This window comes from Lissotriton helveticus, chromosome 11 (genome assembly GCF_964261635.1).
Source record: "Lissotriton helveticus chromosome 11, aLisHel1.1, whole genome shotgun sequence".
Lineage (NCBI taxonomy): Eukaryota > Metazoa > Chordata > Amphibia > Caudata > Salamandridae > Lissotriton > Lissotriton helveticus.
In genome coordinates, this window is record NC_136072.1 from 886211919 (window position 1) to 886229877 (window position 17959).

Below are 17959 nucleotides of genomic sequence, written 5' to 3' on the forward strand. Positions count from 1 at the left end.
TGTAGGATTGAAGTGGGGTATCAGTCCTTATAAAGAAGTATTGTCAGGTAACATCCAAGACAGGAGGGACCGGACTGAAGGGGATGTACTGCATTGCAAGAGGGCAGCCATATTGTCTCCCCCCTGAACCCATGCGGCCCATTTAAAACAATAATGAGCTGAGAACAGTGTTTTGGTTTTTTCCAGAAAGAATTGACCAGGATAATAACAAAACCCAGGGGACAGTGTCCCGCCGGTCGTGGGAAACCAAGGGATCCCCATTGCTATTGGTCCTGATGAAATCCGCCTACCCGGTGAGCGTGTAGGTGGGCTGAAACATGTAGACCATTTTTACTATGCGATGTGATGGAAACATTGCATATCCCAATTACACATCCATTTTTCATTTTACATTTTACCCTTATCCCTATCTAGATCTTTTATTAAATAATTTCTCTCTAGATAAGAGGTCATTTTAAATCACTTATTCTTATGTGGATCCCAGTCAATCTCTTTAATCAGAGAGATTACCTCCTGGTGGAGGAAATGAGACCAGATGATGATGCTACCAACTATTAGTATGGCAGTGGCAAAGCATATACCACCGACCGAAAATAGCTGTTGAGGGTCCTACAGAATTTTCCTATTGAGATCCCTCTAGAACACACAATTTCACACTTTTAATTTTTGTTGCTATACACTTGGACGCTGAGTGGGGTCAAAATCACTTCATGCTTCCCTTTCCCTCCTTTGATACTTACTCGCACAATACATCAGTCTTAATGACAACAAAACTAAGCTTCTTTTCGCCTCTCCTTTCGGTCTGATCATTCTCAGGTGCAAGAATGGATTGACAATCCATTTTTTCTGGCTGCTCTACTTCAATCTCCACAATCATAGTCATGAAATGGCAAAGAGGGCCAACTACCAACTCGGAATGATTTGTCAGATAAAACCATTTCTGAGCAAAGACGATCTCAGATGTGACCCAAACGTTAGTGCTCTTCAGACTAGACTACTGTGATGCCATTCTCATCAGAATTCCTAATACTCTTCTTACTCCGTTTAAAGCCTCATTGCATGCAGTTGCACACTGATTGCTGAGATTAGAAGGTCTGAACACATTTTCCCCATACCCATGCTCTCTAGACTGTCTTCCTCTAGATGGGAGGGCTATTTATGTGCTTCCTGGGTGATGCAAATCAGACAAAACTCCAAGCTTTTCGACAGCTTGGTTCTGACACTCAACTTGTCTGGAGGATGCTGCCTCATCCTGAAAATTCCGGCCTCCCTCAAGAAACGTACTCTGAATCAGTCTTTGCCAGCTTTCTTCCGGTGTGCCTTCAAAATATAGAATGCCATCCTGCCCCATTGACCCATCAATTTGTTTCCATCTTTCAAACACAAACTTTAAAAATGTTTTCTCCTGTAGTAGCACCTTCCCCCTGCATCCTAGATATCTATGACTCAGCTTGGCTCTTTGAATAGAGGTTTAATCATTGTTGATTCTAACTTCTACCTTGACCGAACTACCTACGTTCTTTTTAGTCAATTCTGAACTACACTTATTCATATATATATTAACATTACTGTTTTTTCTGCTGTGAAGGTTTGCTAATTTTTTCATTATTATGCAGTTGTTTTCTCTCAAATTATCTTATTACAATGAATTATAATCATATTTGCTACTATTTTCACTTTAAGTGAAGTGCTCTAATAATCATGAGCCTTGCACGTTCTACATACAAACTCTAAATCAATAAAATTCAAACAATTCAAGAAATCATGGATGACACTACACATAACATCCTAAATGGCACAAAGCATAAGCATGAAGGGGAGTGGCTTATTCGGTTGTAAAGATCTACTGCCCTGTTTGGTAGCCTCACTCACTTTTCCTGCTTCACCACATACTCCAGCCGTGGGATCATAAGCTCTGAACTCAGTGGGCCGAAGCGAAACCTGGTGCATCTTGACTGCAGTGCAGGAATGATCTTTGATAGGTAATTGCAGATCAGGCAAAACCTGGTATTTTCTGTGAACTTCTCAATCACTGGGAAAGAAAAGAGCAAGATAATGCACTGCAGATAGATAATCAAAGTCAGGATGTGCACAAAACCAAAACTGAACAAAGAGAGGTACGTTGAAAGGAATGCATAGGGCATGTGCTGACGGAAATCAATGCACTACTTCAGACATCCAATATGTATTTTCAGGGCTTCTTACATAGTACTTTTTCATCTACAATATGTAAAAGACATGTCTTGAAAAATAGGTCATGAATAATGTCCTCAAAGGCAAATCATTTCCAACTTTAACTTGCATCAGTTAATGTGAACAATTCAGTACCAAAGAACAGTTTTGAATCAAAAGTTGTAAACTCGGAACCCAGGGTTTGACAAATGTCGCTCTGTAGACCAGGAGGATCGTAAAGGAGTATGACGTTTTACCAAAAGCAGAGCTGGTGCAAAAACCCATGGAGAGAACAGGAATAAGACTGGCGGCACACAGTTGACCTTAAACAATGAACTAATATAGTTTAACACATAAAAACATCCCTAGTTTCACTCAGTGACTGAATTACTCCACAAGTATGACAGGCCAGCTGATACTGCAATTCGGCTCCAGAGCAGCATTTTATTTTCTGGATCCTTAAGAAGTCATCTTTCTAAATCTCTCATATTACCCTACTCTTGAAAATCAGAGATTCAGTTTGCACTTGTATTAAGGGGCACACATGTTTTTACCTCGTCGCAAAGCATTCTGTGCATCCTGGGTCATGGCATCTGCTTCGTCAAGGATCACCAGCTTGAAGCCTTTCCTATAAAGTTCAAAGAGATTAAAGCAATGATGTGTATGAACGTTCAGGTCTAATATTTCTATTGCCTGGTCACCCCATCAATAAAAGCCAATCCATAGTTTGCTAAGCATTCAGCTAATAGGCTGCAAGTTTTCAAGAGGCATCTCTGGCGAAGGCGGTTAACTAGGTGCTGAAAAGAAAACTTCGTCCCACCAGGTCAGTATAGCACGGCTCCTAAAATCACTCTTCAGACCAATGCATCATAACAAAAAAACACTTTACATGAAAGCAGCTCAGACAGACCCCAAAAAGACTACTTGCTTGCCAAGCCAAGCTCTGGAAAGTCACTCATCACGTAAGGTAGTAAGCTCTGCAAAGAATGTCAAACTCTAGGCAAAACAGCACGTTACAGAAAAATCACCTGAAATCGTTTTTAGATTGATATATTGCTTCTTATTCCAACTCATCATATTTGTGTGGAGTATTGCAAAAAGTTAATGAACTAAGTATCCATAATTTGGTATTATTCTATAAGTGAAATATGTTCCTTACATCAACTTCTAAGTGTATTACCAGTCTACGAGACCACTAAGTGCTCACCTGCTGGTCTTTCACAACTTTTCTCTCAATGCCTACTAGCTTAACTTTGACCAAGTCAGCAGAAGCAAAAACACCCTGCCGATCATGTGGCTCACTCAAAGTAAGTTTATGTATTTTATTCACTTCCCAGTGGGAAGGTTTTCAATTAAAACATTTCTCTCACAATGGGCACTAATCAGAATGAGCATAAAGACTCAATAACCTTTGCAATCTGCAGCAGAGTGGGGTCATAAAAATGGAAGCAGGTGCTGCCCACATACAATCAAATATGTAGGTAAGCAGAAGACCAGTTTCAAATTCTCCCATCAATGCTCTTTATAGCAGTATTACCCAAAAGTAAAATGTTACTCACCCAGTAGACATCTGTTCATTGCATGTATTGCTGTAGATTCCACATGCTGTGCATACTTCTGCCATCTACTTTTGGCCCGGATGTGTGCATATTGTCTTTCTTCGAAGAAGTCTTTCAAGTCATTTGGTTCTGGGACTCATCCTCTTGCTGGTAATGCGCAAGGGTATCAACTTTATTTTTAGATTTTTTTCACCGTAAGATGAAAAAGACGAAACTAATATAAAAAAGGCAAAACACTGCAAGAACCACAAGTGTCCGGAGAGGGGGTGGACGCATGTGAAACTACAGCACTACATACCATGAACAGATTTCTTACAGGGTAAGTAACATTTTCTGTTCGAGGCAAGTGTGGCTGTATATACACATGCTGTGCATATACTGTAAAGCAGAACTCCAAAAGTGTTGGCTACCTTTTAGGTGCTGCAGTTGTTTGAAAAATTGTACAGAGTACTGCCTGTCCAACGATGGTGGGCTAGGACATCCACAGAAGAGGTTTTTTTTAAAGGTGTGTGGAGGAGACCAGGTAGCTGCTTTGCAAATGTCAGCCAATGGAACATTCCCCCGGAAGGCCATAGTGGCTCCTTTTGTGCAATTGGAGTGTGCTCTGGGAGGGAAATATATTTGTGTTCTTTGGTGAATCCATCTGTTTTAGTCACTTCTTTCTTGGATGGATGGATGGATAAAGATAGATAGATATCTATACTAATATTATAAAGAGAGAGCCCAAACCTTTGAGGTGGGTAATCTCAGTAACCACAGCACCAATCACAACACCCAATACAGCGTTGGAAAGGGCAGTTGCAGCAGAAGGACATAGGCTATGCAGACGGCCACCATATTATTATTATTTTCTTTTTTGCTGAGTTTTATATAGCGCAAACCGGACCCGAACTGAATCAGGTATCAGAGCGCTTTACATAGCACCAGTTACATTACATGAGAACACCCATTCACTTTTGTTAGGCACGGGGAGATTAAGTGTTTTGCCCAGAATCACAGGATGTTTGGCGTCGTTACCAAGACTCGAACCCAGATCCCCAGGTCAGAGGTCGAGCGCCTTAGCCGTTAGGCCAACTCCTCTATACATTTAAAAGGTAAAAGAACCGTGCCAGCAAAGTAGTCCCTTGTGGGCGTGTCTGCGTTGTGCTGGGGGCGTGGGCTGGGGGGCGTGACTAACGCTGGGGGTGTGTGGTACGGCCATCACATCTTGGGCTGTGGGCGTGACAAACGCTTGTGTCTGCCCTTCATGCCATGTGAGTCGTACATACAAGCGCCAATTACGTTGCTGCGCAGCATCAAGGGGCACGCTGGGGGCGTGAGAAACGCTGGGGGCGTGTGCTACGTTCCGCCCTTCATGCCATGTGGGTCGTACATTAATCAGAAGATCGTCTGCTGTGGCCGTGTGCTGGGGGCGTGACAAACACGTTCACCGGGAGGCCTGGTAAATAATGTTACTGCAGCCTCTCCTGCACGCTGTTACTGAACTCTCTCATTCAACGAAATTACACGCGCCTGCTACCATCAACCAGGGCTCTAGCCAGGCTCAGGCGGCGGATCAGTAGACTAATTGCACGCGCCTGATAACATCAACCAGGGCTGCAGCTGAGCCTCAAGCGGGGGAACACGCGCCTGCTAACATCAAACAGGCCTGCATCTGGGCCTCAAGCGGGGGAACACGCAAATGAGCGTGTCTGCGGAGACAATTACTGCAGCCTCTCCTACTCGCTGTCACTCAACTCTCATTAAACGGATTTACCCGTGGCTGATAACTCTCATTCAACGACATTACACGCGCCTGCTAACATCAACCAGGGCTGTAGCCGGGCTCAGGCGGCGGATCACTACACCAATTACACGCGCCTGCTAACATCAACCAGGGCTGCAGCTGGGCCTTCTCTGTCCCCATTCTAATGAAACAAAAAATGTTGTCTACCGCGAGATTTTAAAATAAATTGCCCTTGCCAAATACACACATTCTACTTCATACACGGACAATGTCGGGACGGGCTGCTAGTAGTATATATAGGTTTTACTGACCTTAAATATACTTAGAGGCATGCGTTGTAATGTCATACATCCTTTAGGAGATCATTCCCTGACAGGGAACTAAGATAGGGAGGATGCTTGACATATTCCTGCAGGGCCTGGTCTCCTGCTACCTTATGGCCATAAAGTGCATGGAACAAAAGAGTTGCAGCCTGGATCATCATGTTCTGAGTGAGTTAAGATAGCACATGCAGGTATTATCAAGGTACTTCTTCTCATGGGTTAAAACCTCATATTTTCCAAGGGGACATATGCCCTAGAGGCTGTTAAAATGCTGATGGATTTCAGTGGTCAAACATCAAGAAACCGCTCTGGATAAGCATTGATGAGGTTTTATAAAAAGAAACCAACACCAGTGCACCTACTCCAATGTCGTCCTATCCAGCAGCGGCTGAAGCTGCAAGGTCTCCACTTGATAGCGCTATGGAGAGATAGCTTGGCAAAATATTTTCTGACCAAGCTGAGTACCAGTAAGAGATCTCATTCACTGAATATGTCGACCCTTTCTAGAGAAAACTAGATTTGAGGTGAAGGATAGACTGGTGACAATATCTAACTAATCTTCGACCTCTGTTTAAAGAAATAACATTTACTGGGTGAAGGAACACTTCAGGATGCATGCTCATTCAATTACCATACACTTTGCAACAATTATGTTTCAGTAACAACACAGCGCTTTGATTATCCATTCCATTCTTTTTTGTCATAATCACACACCAACATTACTCAAATTCAGTGCATTCATTTCTCTAATGCCAACATAGGACACAGCGATTTACAAGATCACTCTACCCACCAGGCATGTATCCAGCTCTGGGCATTCCTATTGTATTCAAATGTGCTGGGTAATCAAATCAAATAAAACTACTGCTCCAAGGATTCACTCATTTCTTAAATTAAGCCCCAGGACTAAGAACATGGTAAACCGCATACATTATGTAATAACCTTTTTTTAAACTTATTTTCCTATTCCTTAAATTATAGCCTGCAATTTCGCTGGGTGGAAATCTACAAGATAATGCTGCACATTCACAATTATAGTCTTACTGTGCTAAACATGTATTTGATGTCTCCTATCCTAAAATTTAAACATGGCAGTCATTTGGAAACACTTCAAGAATTCTTTACAACCGTTTTACAATGCCCTGTGTGCATAATTGTTTCCGTCACTCCAAGTTGTTAATTAGGAATGTCAAGATCATAGTCCATCTCTGGACAATCACGCATTGCTATTGACCATGTAGAAATCAAAAGCATTGCCTGAATAGAATTGGTCTCTGTACAAACACAGTTTTAAGTGGCCAGTGTAACACAATTACAAACAAGCATTTGCAATGCATAAGGTCTCGCATTAGGAAAGTTTGAGCTATTGGTATTGTAAATGACACATTTTTTATATATGTGTTGGTTTTGAAAATAGCAAAAATAATAGCTTTGTCATTTACAATGCCAATAGTTATAACTTGTGACACCTATAGCATTTGTAATGCAATATGTGTTGTATTCACGTGACTTAGATGTATTGATATTACAAATAACAATGGCTTTGAATATTTTTAATAATTAATACTTAAATAAATGTTATTGTAATTTATAATGGCAATAGCTTAAACTTTTGTAAATAACTTTTGTGAAGAATATGTTCAGTGTATTTTATTGTGACGAAAATCCAAGAACAGAAGTGAAATACTAACCTCTTTTTCTGACATTTTTAATAAAGCTTGAAACATTGAGAGATCATATTTGACCCAGTTGTTGGTAAATGGTTGCACAGATTGATGCTGTGGTGGGGCTGAGAGATGTTGTGGTGGCGACTAGTGATGCTGTGGCATTCAATGATCCTGTGGTAGCGCATAGTGATGTTGTTGTGCCCCTTAGTGATGCTGTGGTGGTGCTGAGTGATGCTGTGGTGATGCGATAGATAGAGTGAGTGGGATAGATAGATAGAGTGAGGGCGATAGATAGATAGAGGGAGGGCGATAGATAGAGGGCGATAGAGAGATTGAGTGAGCGAGATAGATAGATAGAGATAGATAGATAGATAGATAGGAGTGAGGGCGATAGATAGCTAGACAGATAGATAGAGTGATGGCGATCAGTATCTAAATAAATAGATAGAATGAGGGCGATAGATCGATAGAAAGATAGATAGAGTGAGGGCGATAGATAGATAGAGTGAGGGTGATAGATAGCGTGAGGGCGATAGATAGCTAGATAGATAGAGTGAGGGCGATAGATAGATAGATAGAGTTAGGGCGATAGATAGATAGAGTGAGGGCGATAGATAGAGTGAGGGCGATAGATAGAGTGAGGGCGATAGATAGAGTGAGGGCGATAGATAGAGTGAGGGCGATAAGATAGAGTGAAGGCGATAGATAGACAGATAGAGTGAGGGCGATTAGATAGATAGACTGAGGCCGATAGACAGAGTGAGGGCGATAGATCGATAGACAGATAGAGTGAGGGCGATAGATCGATAGTTGTGTGTGTGGTTGTGTGTGTGGTTGTGGTTATGTGTGCGTGGTTGTGTGTGTGTGGTTGTGTGTGTTATGCTTTGTTTTTCTATGTTATGTTATGCTATGTTTTGTTGTGTTTGGTATGTTATGTTTTGCTAGGCTATGATATGTTTTGTTTTGTTATGCTATGCTATGCTTTGTTATGTTATGCTATGTTTTGTTATGCTATGCAATGTATTGTTTTGCTATTCTATGCTTTGTTTTGTTATGCTATGCAATGTATTGTTTTGCTATCCTATGCTTTGTTTTGTTATGCTATGCCCTGTTTAGTTTTGCTATCCTATGCTATGTTGTGTTTTGTTATGCTATGCTATGCTATGCTATGCTATGTTTTGTTATGCTATGTTTTGTTATGCTATGTTTTGTTATGCTATGTTTTGTTATGCTATGTTTTGTTATGTTATGCTATGCTATGCTATGTTTTGCTATGCTATGCTTTGTTTTGCTATGCTATGCTTTGTTTTGCTATGCTATGTTTTGTTGTGTTTGATATGCTATGTTTTGCTATGCTATTATATGTTTTGCTATGCTATGTTTTGTTATGCCATGTTTTGTTATGCCACGTTTTGTTATGCCACGTTTTGTTATGCCACGTTTTGTTATGCCACGTTTTGTTATGCCACGTTTTGTTATGCCACGTTTTGTTATGCCACGTTTTGTTATGCCACGTTTTGTTATGCCACGTTTTGTTATGCCACGTTTTGTTATGCCATGTTTTGTTATGCCATGTTTTGTTATGCCATGTTTTGTTATGCCATGTTTTGTTATGCCATGTTTTGTTTTGCTATCCTATGCTTTGTTTTGTTATGCTATGCTCTGTTTAGTTTTGCTATTCTATGCTATGTTATGTTTTGTTATGCTATGCTATGTTGTGTTTTGTTATGCTATGCTATGTTGTGTTTTGTTATGCTATGCTATGTTGTGTTTTGTTATGCTATGCTATGTTGTGTTTTGTTATGCTATGCTGTGTTTTGTTATGCTATGCTATGTTTTGTTATGCTATGCTATGTTTTGTTATGCTATTTTTTGTTATGCTATGTTTTGTTGTGCTTTATTACGCTATGCTTGGTTATGCTATGCTTGGTTATGCTGTGCTTGGTTATGCTGTGCTTGGTTATGCTGTGCTTGGTTAGACTACAGCATTATTTCGCCTGAGGCTTGAGCCGGGCAGTTCTCTTTTAAACCTTTTAACCTGAAACCTTTTCTGCATTAATAGCACTTGCCCTGTGTGTCCGCTCCCCTCCCCAGCATCAGCGCGCCGATTAAATTGCGACGCTGAAATCGCACCGAAATAAGGGTGTAGATTACATTTTTAAAAGCACATTTGCACTTTAGTTTTGATTACCTAGCAAGCGCTGCCTCCCCCCAGAATTTACAGCCGATTTTAGGGCTGGGATTTTAGGGACTCGGGTGGAAGTGACTACGGCGGCCATCTTGGGTGAGTCACCGGTATAAAATCAAACGGCCATGGCTCCGCGCAGCGGACACGTTCAGCGGGCGCGCCGCATTCGCGCCGGAGGTGCGCCAGAGGTAAGCCCGTCTGTGCCCGTCCGTGTCACGGCCGGGCACAGGGCCCCTCCCCCTGGTCAATATGTTCCTATAACTCCATATACTAGACAGGAGCTACTCTCATTAAACATTCCTAATGAGAAATGTCTAAATACCATAAATGTTGCCAACTGTCAGGGTCCGATTAAGTGTAGTTACTGCGGCCCGCTTGCAATCCCTGAAAACTGTAAAACCACACCCCGACCTTCGAAAACTATGAAGGGAGGCTTAATCAATGTTAGATCCATGTGCAAACATGCCGCACATATCCACGATATGATCGAAGAGAATGACCTTGATTGGCTCTTCATCACAGAAACGTGGCTGAAGGATTGGTGCACCCCCGATGTGGTCAACGCCTTACCACAGGGTTATCATATCCAACGCTCTGACAGGCAAATTAAACAAGGAGGAGGAATTGCTATTGTGTACCGAGATTCCATAAAGTGTACCACCTTCGACCTCCCTGATGTAAAAGGAGCAGAGTGTCTAGGTTTTTGCCTTCACACACATGAATCAAATATCTTCTCCGGAGCTCTGATATATCGCCCTCCCGGTTCTCATAAGGAGTTTCTGGAGAGTTTTACCGAAACATTCAGTGATATCATCCCTAAATATGCCAATTTTACTATCCTGGGTGATATAAACTTCCACTTGGACACAATTACTGACCCTAACACTAGGGAGTTTCTAGAACTTCTCAATATGTGGGGGCTATCGTTACTAAACAGAGACCCTACTCATGAAGCTGGTCATATGTTAGACTGTATCTGTACAAATCTAATGACCCTTAAGGCAAATAAACCATGCCCCCAGACATGGACTGACCATTCGCTGATCCCCTTGGAACTAATTATAACAAAGGAACCAGCGAACAAAAGGCAGCTTATTGTACCCCCCCAAAATAAATATGACTGGAGCAAAATTAGTCAGGACCCAGACTTTCAGGATCTTATGATACAGGGCAAACCCACCCTGACGGGGGACACTGAGGTAGACAATGAGATCTTTAATCACTGGATTACGACTAGCCTAGAACAAATTAGCACTAAAGGATCTAAGAACATGTCTAAGAAAAAGAAAAAAATAGCACCCTGGTTCTCACAATCTCTTAGAGACAAGCGTGTTGAGGTCAGACTATTGGAGAGGAAATGGAGACACTCATACACAATTGAAGAACGACAAATTTACAAAGAAGCAAGAAATCAGTATCATGGGCTGATTAAAAACGCCAAAAAAGCATTTTTCTCTGAGGCAATCTTGTCGGCAGAAAATAAGCATAAGGAGATCTTTAAAATAGTGGATGACTTTCTAAATCCAAAGATTACCAGACAAGACATTCCCCCCTCTCAGACCCTCTGTGACTCCATTGCGAACTATTTTGAGGCAAAGGTCCAGGATCTCACAAAAGCCTTCCCCACACCACTGTTGAGATATAAAATAGGAACATCAGACCCAGATACCAGAAAGGCGGAGCTGAATGAATTTCTGCCAATTAGTCTGGAAGACAGCCGCCAGGCAATCTTGACTGGAAGATCCGGTTCACCTTTTGATCCATGCCCCCCCCAAGATACTACACTCTTTGATTGACCTAGTGAACCCGATTATTAATAACATAATAAATTCCTCTCTTACATCAGCTAAAATCCCTCAGGAATGGAAGTTAGCGGCGGTCAAACCCCTACAGAAGAAAGCGATGGCCGATCCCACCACTCTATCAAACTTACGGCCAATCTCATTACTACCGTTTCTCTTCAAACTCACCGAGGCAGTTGTAAACAAACAACTGACCAAATTTCTGGAGGATGAGGATCTTTTACACCACAACCAATCGGGTTTCAGAGCCGCCCACTCAACGGAATCAGCTCTCCTTTATACAACAGAGACACTGAGGGCCGCCATGGATCAGGGGGACAGGGCAGTCCTTGTTCTCCTGGATCTGTCGGCGGCCTTCGATACGATCTCACATGAGATACTGATTAACCGTTTAACTACGGTGGGCATTGGGGGCACGGCCTTGGCATGGATGGAAAATCTCCTTGCGGACAGGAAACAGACTACTGTCCTTGGACAGTATTTATCAGCAAAAAAATCTAATCCAACAGGTGTACCCCAGGGATCAAGGCTAAGCCCGGTGCTGTTTAATCTATATATGACACCTCTAGTTGAGCTAATAACATCTTTTAACATCAATACAGTATCATACGCAGATGATACTCAGCTCATCTTAGTCTTAGACAGCAAATCCACAAGAGCGGAGGAGAATCTTGGAAAGTGCCTCACCGCTACCTTTAATTGGATGAAGACTAACCATCTGAAATGCAACACGGGCAAGACTGAAATTCTCCCTGTGGGTCCCCAAAATCTGTTCTCCCCCCAGCTATGGTGGCCCCCAAATGAGGAAATCCCGCCAAAAACAGTACTATCCGCACGTAACCTGGGAGTCAGATTTGATGAAAAACTCTGTTTTAAACAACAAGTGAATGCAGTGGCAGGATCGTGTTTCAACATCATACGTGGTCTTCGAAAGTTTTTTAACTTCATCCCTTTGGAAGCAAAGAAGACAGTTGCAGTGGCACTAATTTCATCACGTTTAGACTACTGCAACAGCATATATGCAGGAGTGAATAAATCTACCCTGCACAGGTTGCAGGTTGTCCAAAATGCCGCTGCACGCCTGGTGCTTAATCTTCCAAGGAGATCTTCTGCTTCTGCTGCCTTAAAACAGTTACACTGGCTCCCCATACACAAGCGAGTGCTCTTTAAGATACTGGTAATTACTTTTAGAGCATACCACAAAAAAGGGCCTAAATATCTGCTCCCACGGTTCAAGCCGTACATACCAAGTCGGAGCTTGAGGTCATCAGACATGTGTCTCCTAACAGTCCCCAGATTTAGACTAGCCACCAAAGGAGGAAGATCTCTTGCTGTCCTTGGTACTAAAGCCTGGAATAAACTCCCACAAAGCTTACGGCAAATCCCCACTGAAATAGAATTCAGGAAAGCCCTGAAAACCTGGATTTTTAACCTACCAGACATGGCTAGTAAACAGTTAGTCTAGGCTCAAATAAACCTTCAGGTATTTTGAAATTGATGTGAGTAGTATTTCCGGCCCACCATTCTAGGCCACGGTTTTTACAGCGCCAAGATGCTCCGTGGAGCGATAGCATGCGCTTTATAAAAACTATTTTACAATTACAATTACAATTACAATTTGGTTATGCTGTGCTTGGTTGTGCTGTGCTTGGTTGTGCTGTGCTTGGTTGTGCTGTGCTTGGTTGTGCTGTGCTTGGCTGTGCTGTGCTTGGCTGTGCTGTGCTTGGCTGTGCTGTGCTTGGCTGTGCTGTGTTTTGCTGTGCTGTGCTGTGTTTTGCTGTGCTTTGCTGTGCTGTGTTTTGCTGTGCTGTGTTTTGCTGTGCTGTGTTTTGCTGTGCTGTGTTTTGCTGTGCTGTGTTTTGCTGTGCTGTGCTGTGTTGTGCTGTGCTGTGTTTAGCTGTGCTGTGTTTTGCTGTGCTGTGTTTTGCTATGCTGTGCTGTGTTTTGCTGTGCTGTGCTTTGCTGTGCTTTGCTGTGTTGTGCTGTGCTGTGTTTTGCTGTGTTTTGCTGTGTTTTGCTGTGCTGTGCTGTGTTTTGCTGTGCTGTGCTATGTTTTGCTGTGCTGTGTTTTGCTGTGTTTTGCTGTCCTGTGCTTTGCTGTGCTGGGTTGTGTTTTGCTGTGCTGTGCTGTGTTTTGCTGTGCTGTGTTTTGCTGTGCTGTGTTTTGCTGTGCTGTGCTGGGTTGTGTTTTGCTGTGCTGTGTTGTGCTGTGTTTTGCTGTGCTGTGTTTTGCTGTGCTGTGCTGTACTGTGTTGTGTTTTGCTGTGCTGTGTTTTGCTGTGCTGTCCTGTGCTGTGCTTTGCTGTGCTGTATTTTGCTGTGCTGTGCTTTGCTGTGTTTTGATGTGCTGTGTTTTGCTGTGCTGTGCTTTGCTGTGCTGTGCTGTGTTTTGCTGTGCTGTGCTGTGTTTTGCTGTGCTGTGTTTTGCTGTGCTGTGTTTTGCTGTGCTGTGCTGTGCTTTGCTGTGTTTTGCTGTGCTGTGTTTTGCTGTGCTGTGTTTTGCTGTGCTGTGCTGTACTGTGTTGTGTTTTGCTGTGCTGTGTTTTGCTGTGCTGTGCTGTGCTGTACTGTGTTGTGTTTTGCTGTGCTGTGTTTTGCTGTGCTGTCCTGTGCTGTGCTTTGCTGTGCTGTATTTTGCTGTGCTGTGCTTTGCTGTGCTTTGCTGTGTTTTGATGTGCTGTGTTTCGCTGTGCTGTGCTGTGTTTTGCTGTGCTGTGTTTTGCTGTGCTGTGTTTTGCTGTGCTGTGCTGTGCTGTGCTGTGCTTTGCTGTGCTGTGCTTTGCTGTGCTGTGTTTAGCTGTGCTGTGTTTAGCTGTGCTGTGTTTAGCTGTGCTGTGTTTAGCTGTGCTTTGCTGTGCTGTGTTTTGCTGTGCTGTGTTTTGCTGTGTTTTGCTGTGCTGTGTTTTGCTGTGCTGTGTTTTGCTATGCTGTGCTGTGTTTTGCTGTGCTGTGCTTTGCTGTGTTTTGCTGTGCTGTGTTGTGTTTTGCTGTGCTGCGTTTTGCTGTGCTGTGCTGTGTTTTGCTGTGCTGTGCTATGTTTTGCTGTGCTGTGCTTTGCTGTGCTGTGTTTTGCTGTGTTTTGCTGTGCTGTGCTGTCCTGTGCTGTGCTGTGTTTTGCTGTGCTGTGTTGTGTTTTGCTGTGCTGTGCTGTGTTTTGCTGTGCTGTGCTGTACTGTGTTGTGTTTTGCTGTGCTGTGTTGTGTTTTGCTGTGTTTTGCTGTCCTGTGCTGTGCTGTGCTGTATTTTGCTGTGCTGTGTTTTGCTGTGCTGTGCTGTGTTTTGCTGTGCTGTGCTTTGCTGTGCTGTGTTTTGCTGTGCTGTGTTTTGCTGTGCTGTGTTTTGCTGTGCTGTGTTGTGCTGTGCTGTGTTGTGCTGTGCTTTGCTGTGCTGTGTTTTGCTGTGTTGTGCTGTGCTGTGTTGTTTTGCTGTGCTGTGTTGTGCTGTGCTGTGTTTTGCTGTGTTGTGCTGTGTTTTGCTGTGCTGTTGTGTTTTGCTGTGCTGTGCTGTGTTGTGTTTTGCTGTGCTGGTAAGGGTATGTGAGGGTGTGTGTGAGGGGGTGTGAAGGTGAGGGGGTGTGAAGGTGAGGGTGAGGAGGTGTGTGAGGGTGAGGAGGTGTGTGAGGGGGTGAGGGCTGAGGGTGAGTGTCTCCAATGAATGTCACTGCTTGGCCTTCTTTGAAAATGTTCAGTGCTGCAAATAGAGCATGCCGCCCTAATTATCACAGCATGAGGCCCCAAAGATATAATTATCACAGCATGCAGAGAGCCGCCCCACGCTGCTGGAGCACTCAACTGCACATTAATTATAGTTGAGTGCTCCAGCAGCCTGGGGCGCCTGTTGACATGCTGTGATAAGTGGGTCTCATGCTGTGATAATTGTTGCGGCGCCTGAGGAAGTGGAGACTCCTGCTGGGATAATTGGTCTTGTGGCGCCTCAGGAAGTAGAGTTTCATGCTGGGATAATTGGTCTGGCGGGCTTGCAGCGCCTGACGTCCAACAAACGTGCACAAGCTGCTCAACCTTGAAGCGCGTTCACAGACCTGGGTCGGCTCGTGCCCAGGTCTGTATCGGGCTCGTTCACAGCTGTTACTCCCTTGACAGGGAGGAAGGTGACTATAGTCTCGCTGGCGGGAGCGCTTCGCGCTCCAACGCCAGCTCGACCTAAAAAAGAAAATGCATTAGCATGTAAGAAAATCAAAAGCCATTCCTGACTTACGGTGCTTGCTACCTCGGTCTCAATCAATTACGAAACAAATCTACATATCAATCCCCCCTACCATCTCGCATAACACCAGGTGCAACAAATTGCCATGATTGGCGCAAGCAGCATTAGCTAAGAACCTACAAGGCATGAGGTTGGATAATCTACTCTGTATAAATAACCAGACGTTATGTCACATTCCCAAAAAAATAGGACATGCCTGAGATGAATATATGATGATACAACGAATTCCGTTGCAACGCATGCCTTTACCACGCATGCGTTACAACGGAATTCGTTTACCACGGATAAACTTTTCCTCGAATAATTGCGTGGTGACGTCATACGTCGTTAAGAGAAAACGGCATTTTTTTCCGATTTCTCTTAAACGACGCTGACGCCGACGTGACTTATGGTGAGTTGTTTTATTTGGGGCCCCCCCAAGCCCCCCTTTTTTTCTTTTTACCTTTACCACATATGCCTTTACTACAAACATCGTAGTAAAGGTATGCGTGGTAAAGGCATTAGTGGTAACCACGCATGCGTTGTACTGCATGCGTGGTTAAAGATGTCGGGGAAACGGCTTCGTTGTAAAGGCCGTTTCCCGCCTGAGATATTTCAAACAGATGGTAATACAATACTTACTTAAAAATAGTCCGGGTGCTGGCAAAGCTGAGAATAGGCCCACGAACAATGTCTATCCCTCTGTCATCAGAGGCATTCAGCTAGAGGAAGAGAGAAATGAATTCGAGGTGAATAAATAATTGAAAAGTAGGCATGCCACAACTTAAGTCTTTGAGCTACATAATGATCTCAAAGCTAAATTTCCCAATTCAAAAACAAACAGGAACAATGACAGATGATGTGCCACTGACTTAAGCTATAGGCCACACATTATGATCCCATAAAGAACATTGAATGAAGCAAGTTGGACAAACCGTAGTGAGAGTATACTTTTGTAATGAAGTCTACAGATAAAGAGTTGTACAGTTACTAATTTAAATTATTTATTCTAGAAACTGTGGTATTCTGTATGCTCTATTTACCTGTTTTTCACATACCCAACATGTTATGAACATATTAAGCATATGAGAACGTGGGTGGGGAAGAATGCATAAGACTAATTTTAAGTGAGTAACATGCAGAAACCAGGAATTCTGAGGATTAATACTTAAAGATTGTACTAAAATTAGTCCCGGAAGCAGCTGTAACTATCGCCCCTATTATACACTGCTAAGAAATGCCCCAGATGCTTTTACACAAACACTTTTTGGGGTGCAATGTCGCATTGCTATAGTAGGGTGGAGTAATGAGATGAAAAATCAGGAAAGCATTTGCAGGGCAGTGCAGTAGCAGAACTGACAGAAGGGGACACACCTGGAGTCAACTCTTTCTAATGAATCGCGTTCAGAATCTAAACGCAAGTTAAACACGGTTTGTGAAGAGTCTTTAAGCAGGAGATGAAACCTAAGACTTTTCATCAACATAACCATTTGAAACAACTTTGGGATATAAACTGACAAAGAAAACCAAGCACCTTGAAATTCTTGTGAAATACAAGTAAGGATCTAAAAATGTTTCAAAGACACAATTCTCCTAGCTGACATTGAGAGAGTTTTTTTGCCCTATCTGAAGTGTATAGCTCAACTTGTGGCCCTACTGATTAGCCACAAAATGCACAGTGCTGCTAGCAGTTACTCTCATTCTCAACATTAGAGTTGAGAGTGAAAGCACACACTACTGAGAGAACTGGAAGGCCTGGGGAAGAATTCTAGTACAGCACAACATACATGTTACTTGAAAACTACACTGGGGCATGTGAGGAAAGATGGGTCCAGCATTGGAAAGTTCTCTATTGGCGTTTTTGAATATCTTGATAACATGTGTTGTACTTAATGGGAGCAGTGTGGTCTTCGTCTTGCAGCTTGAAATTTTTTTTATGAAGTCTGGAATTTAGTTAAGTCTTGGGAGATGGGATATCAAGTTGCGCCTGGATAATACTTTTTTCCACGGACTACAGTAACTTTCAAACTTAACAGTTTCAAGCATCACATTTTAGTAAGCCCTTTTGGTTTCCATTCTAATTTGCACTAAATGTGCTGTAATTCACCACTGTACAATATGCTACTACTCCGATTCTGGGAGGAAAAAGATGGATCACATGTCCAAGCGAAGTATTCTGCATGCAGACAACCAAAAGAAAATCCATTTGTTTGAGCTGTGCCTGTAAATTGTTGTTGGCCATTTCGGATTACAGGATTGGCTGCAGTGTACATCATACTACAACATATCAGGCAGTGTACGCTAGGTTTCTGGGGTGGT

At 42.9% G+C, this 17959-nt stretch overlaps 1 protein-coding gene across 1 annotated transcript in view; it reads right to left on the bottom strand.

The window, feature by feature from the left end:
* Nucleotides 1–17959, bottom strand: part of RFC5 (replication factor C subunit 5) — a 149758-nt gene that overhangs the window by 97977 nt on the left and 33822 nt on the right. Inside the window, exons 4-6 of the mRNA XM_078667118.1 lie at nt 16283–16362; nt 2727–2800; nt 1873–2032 (exon numbers count right to left, since the gene is read on the bottom strand). Coding sequence (XP_078523244.1) covers nt 1873–2032; nt 2727–2800; nt 16283–16362 — 314 coding nt within the window. The remainder of the gene's footprint in view (nt 1–1872; nt 2033–2726; nt 2801–16282; nt 16363–17959) is intronic.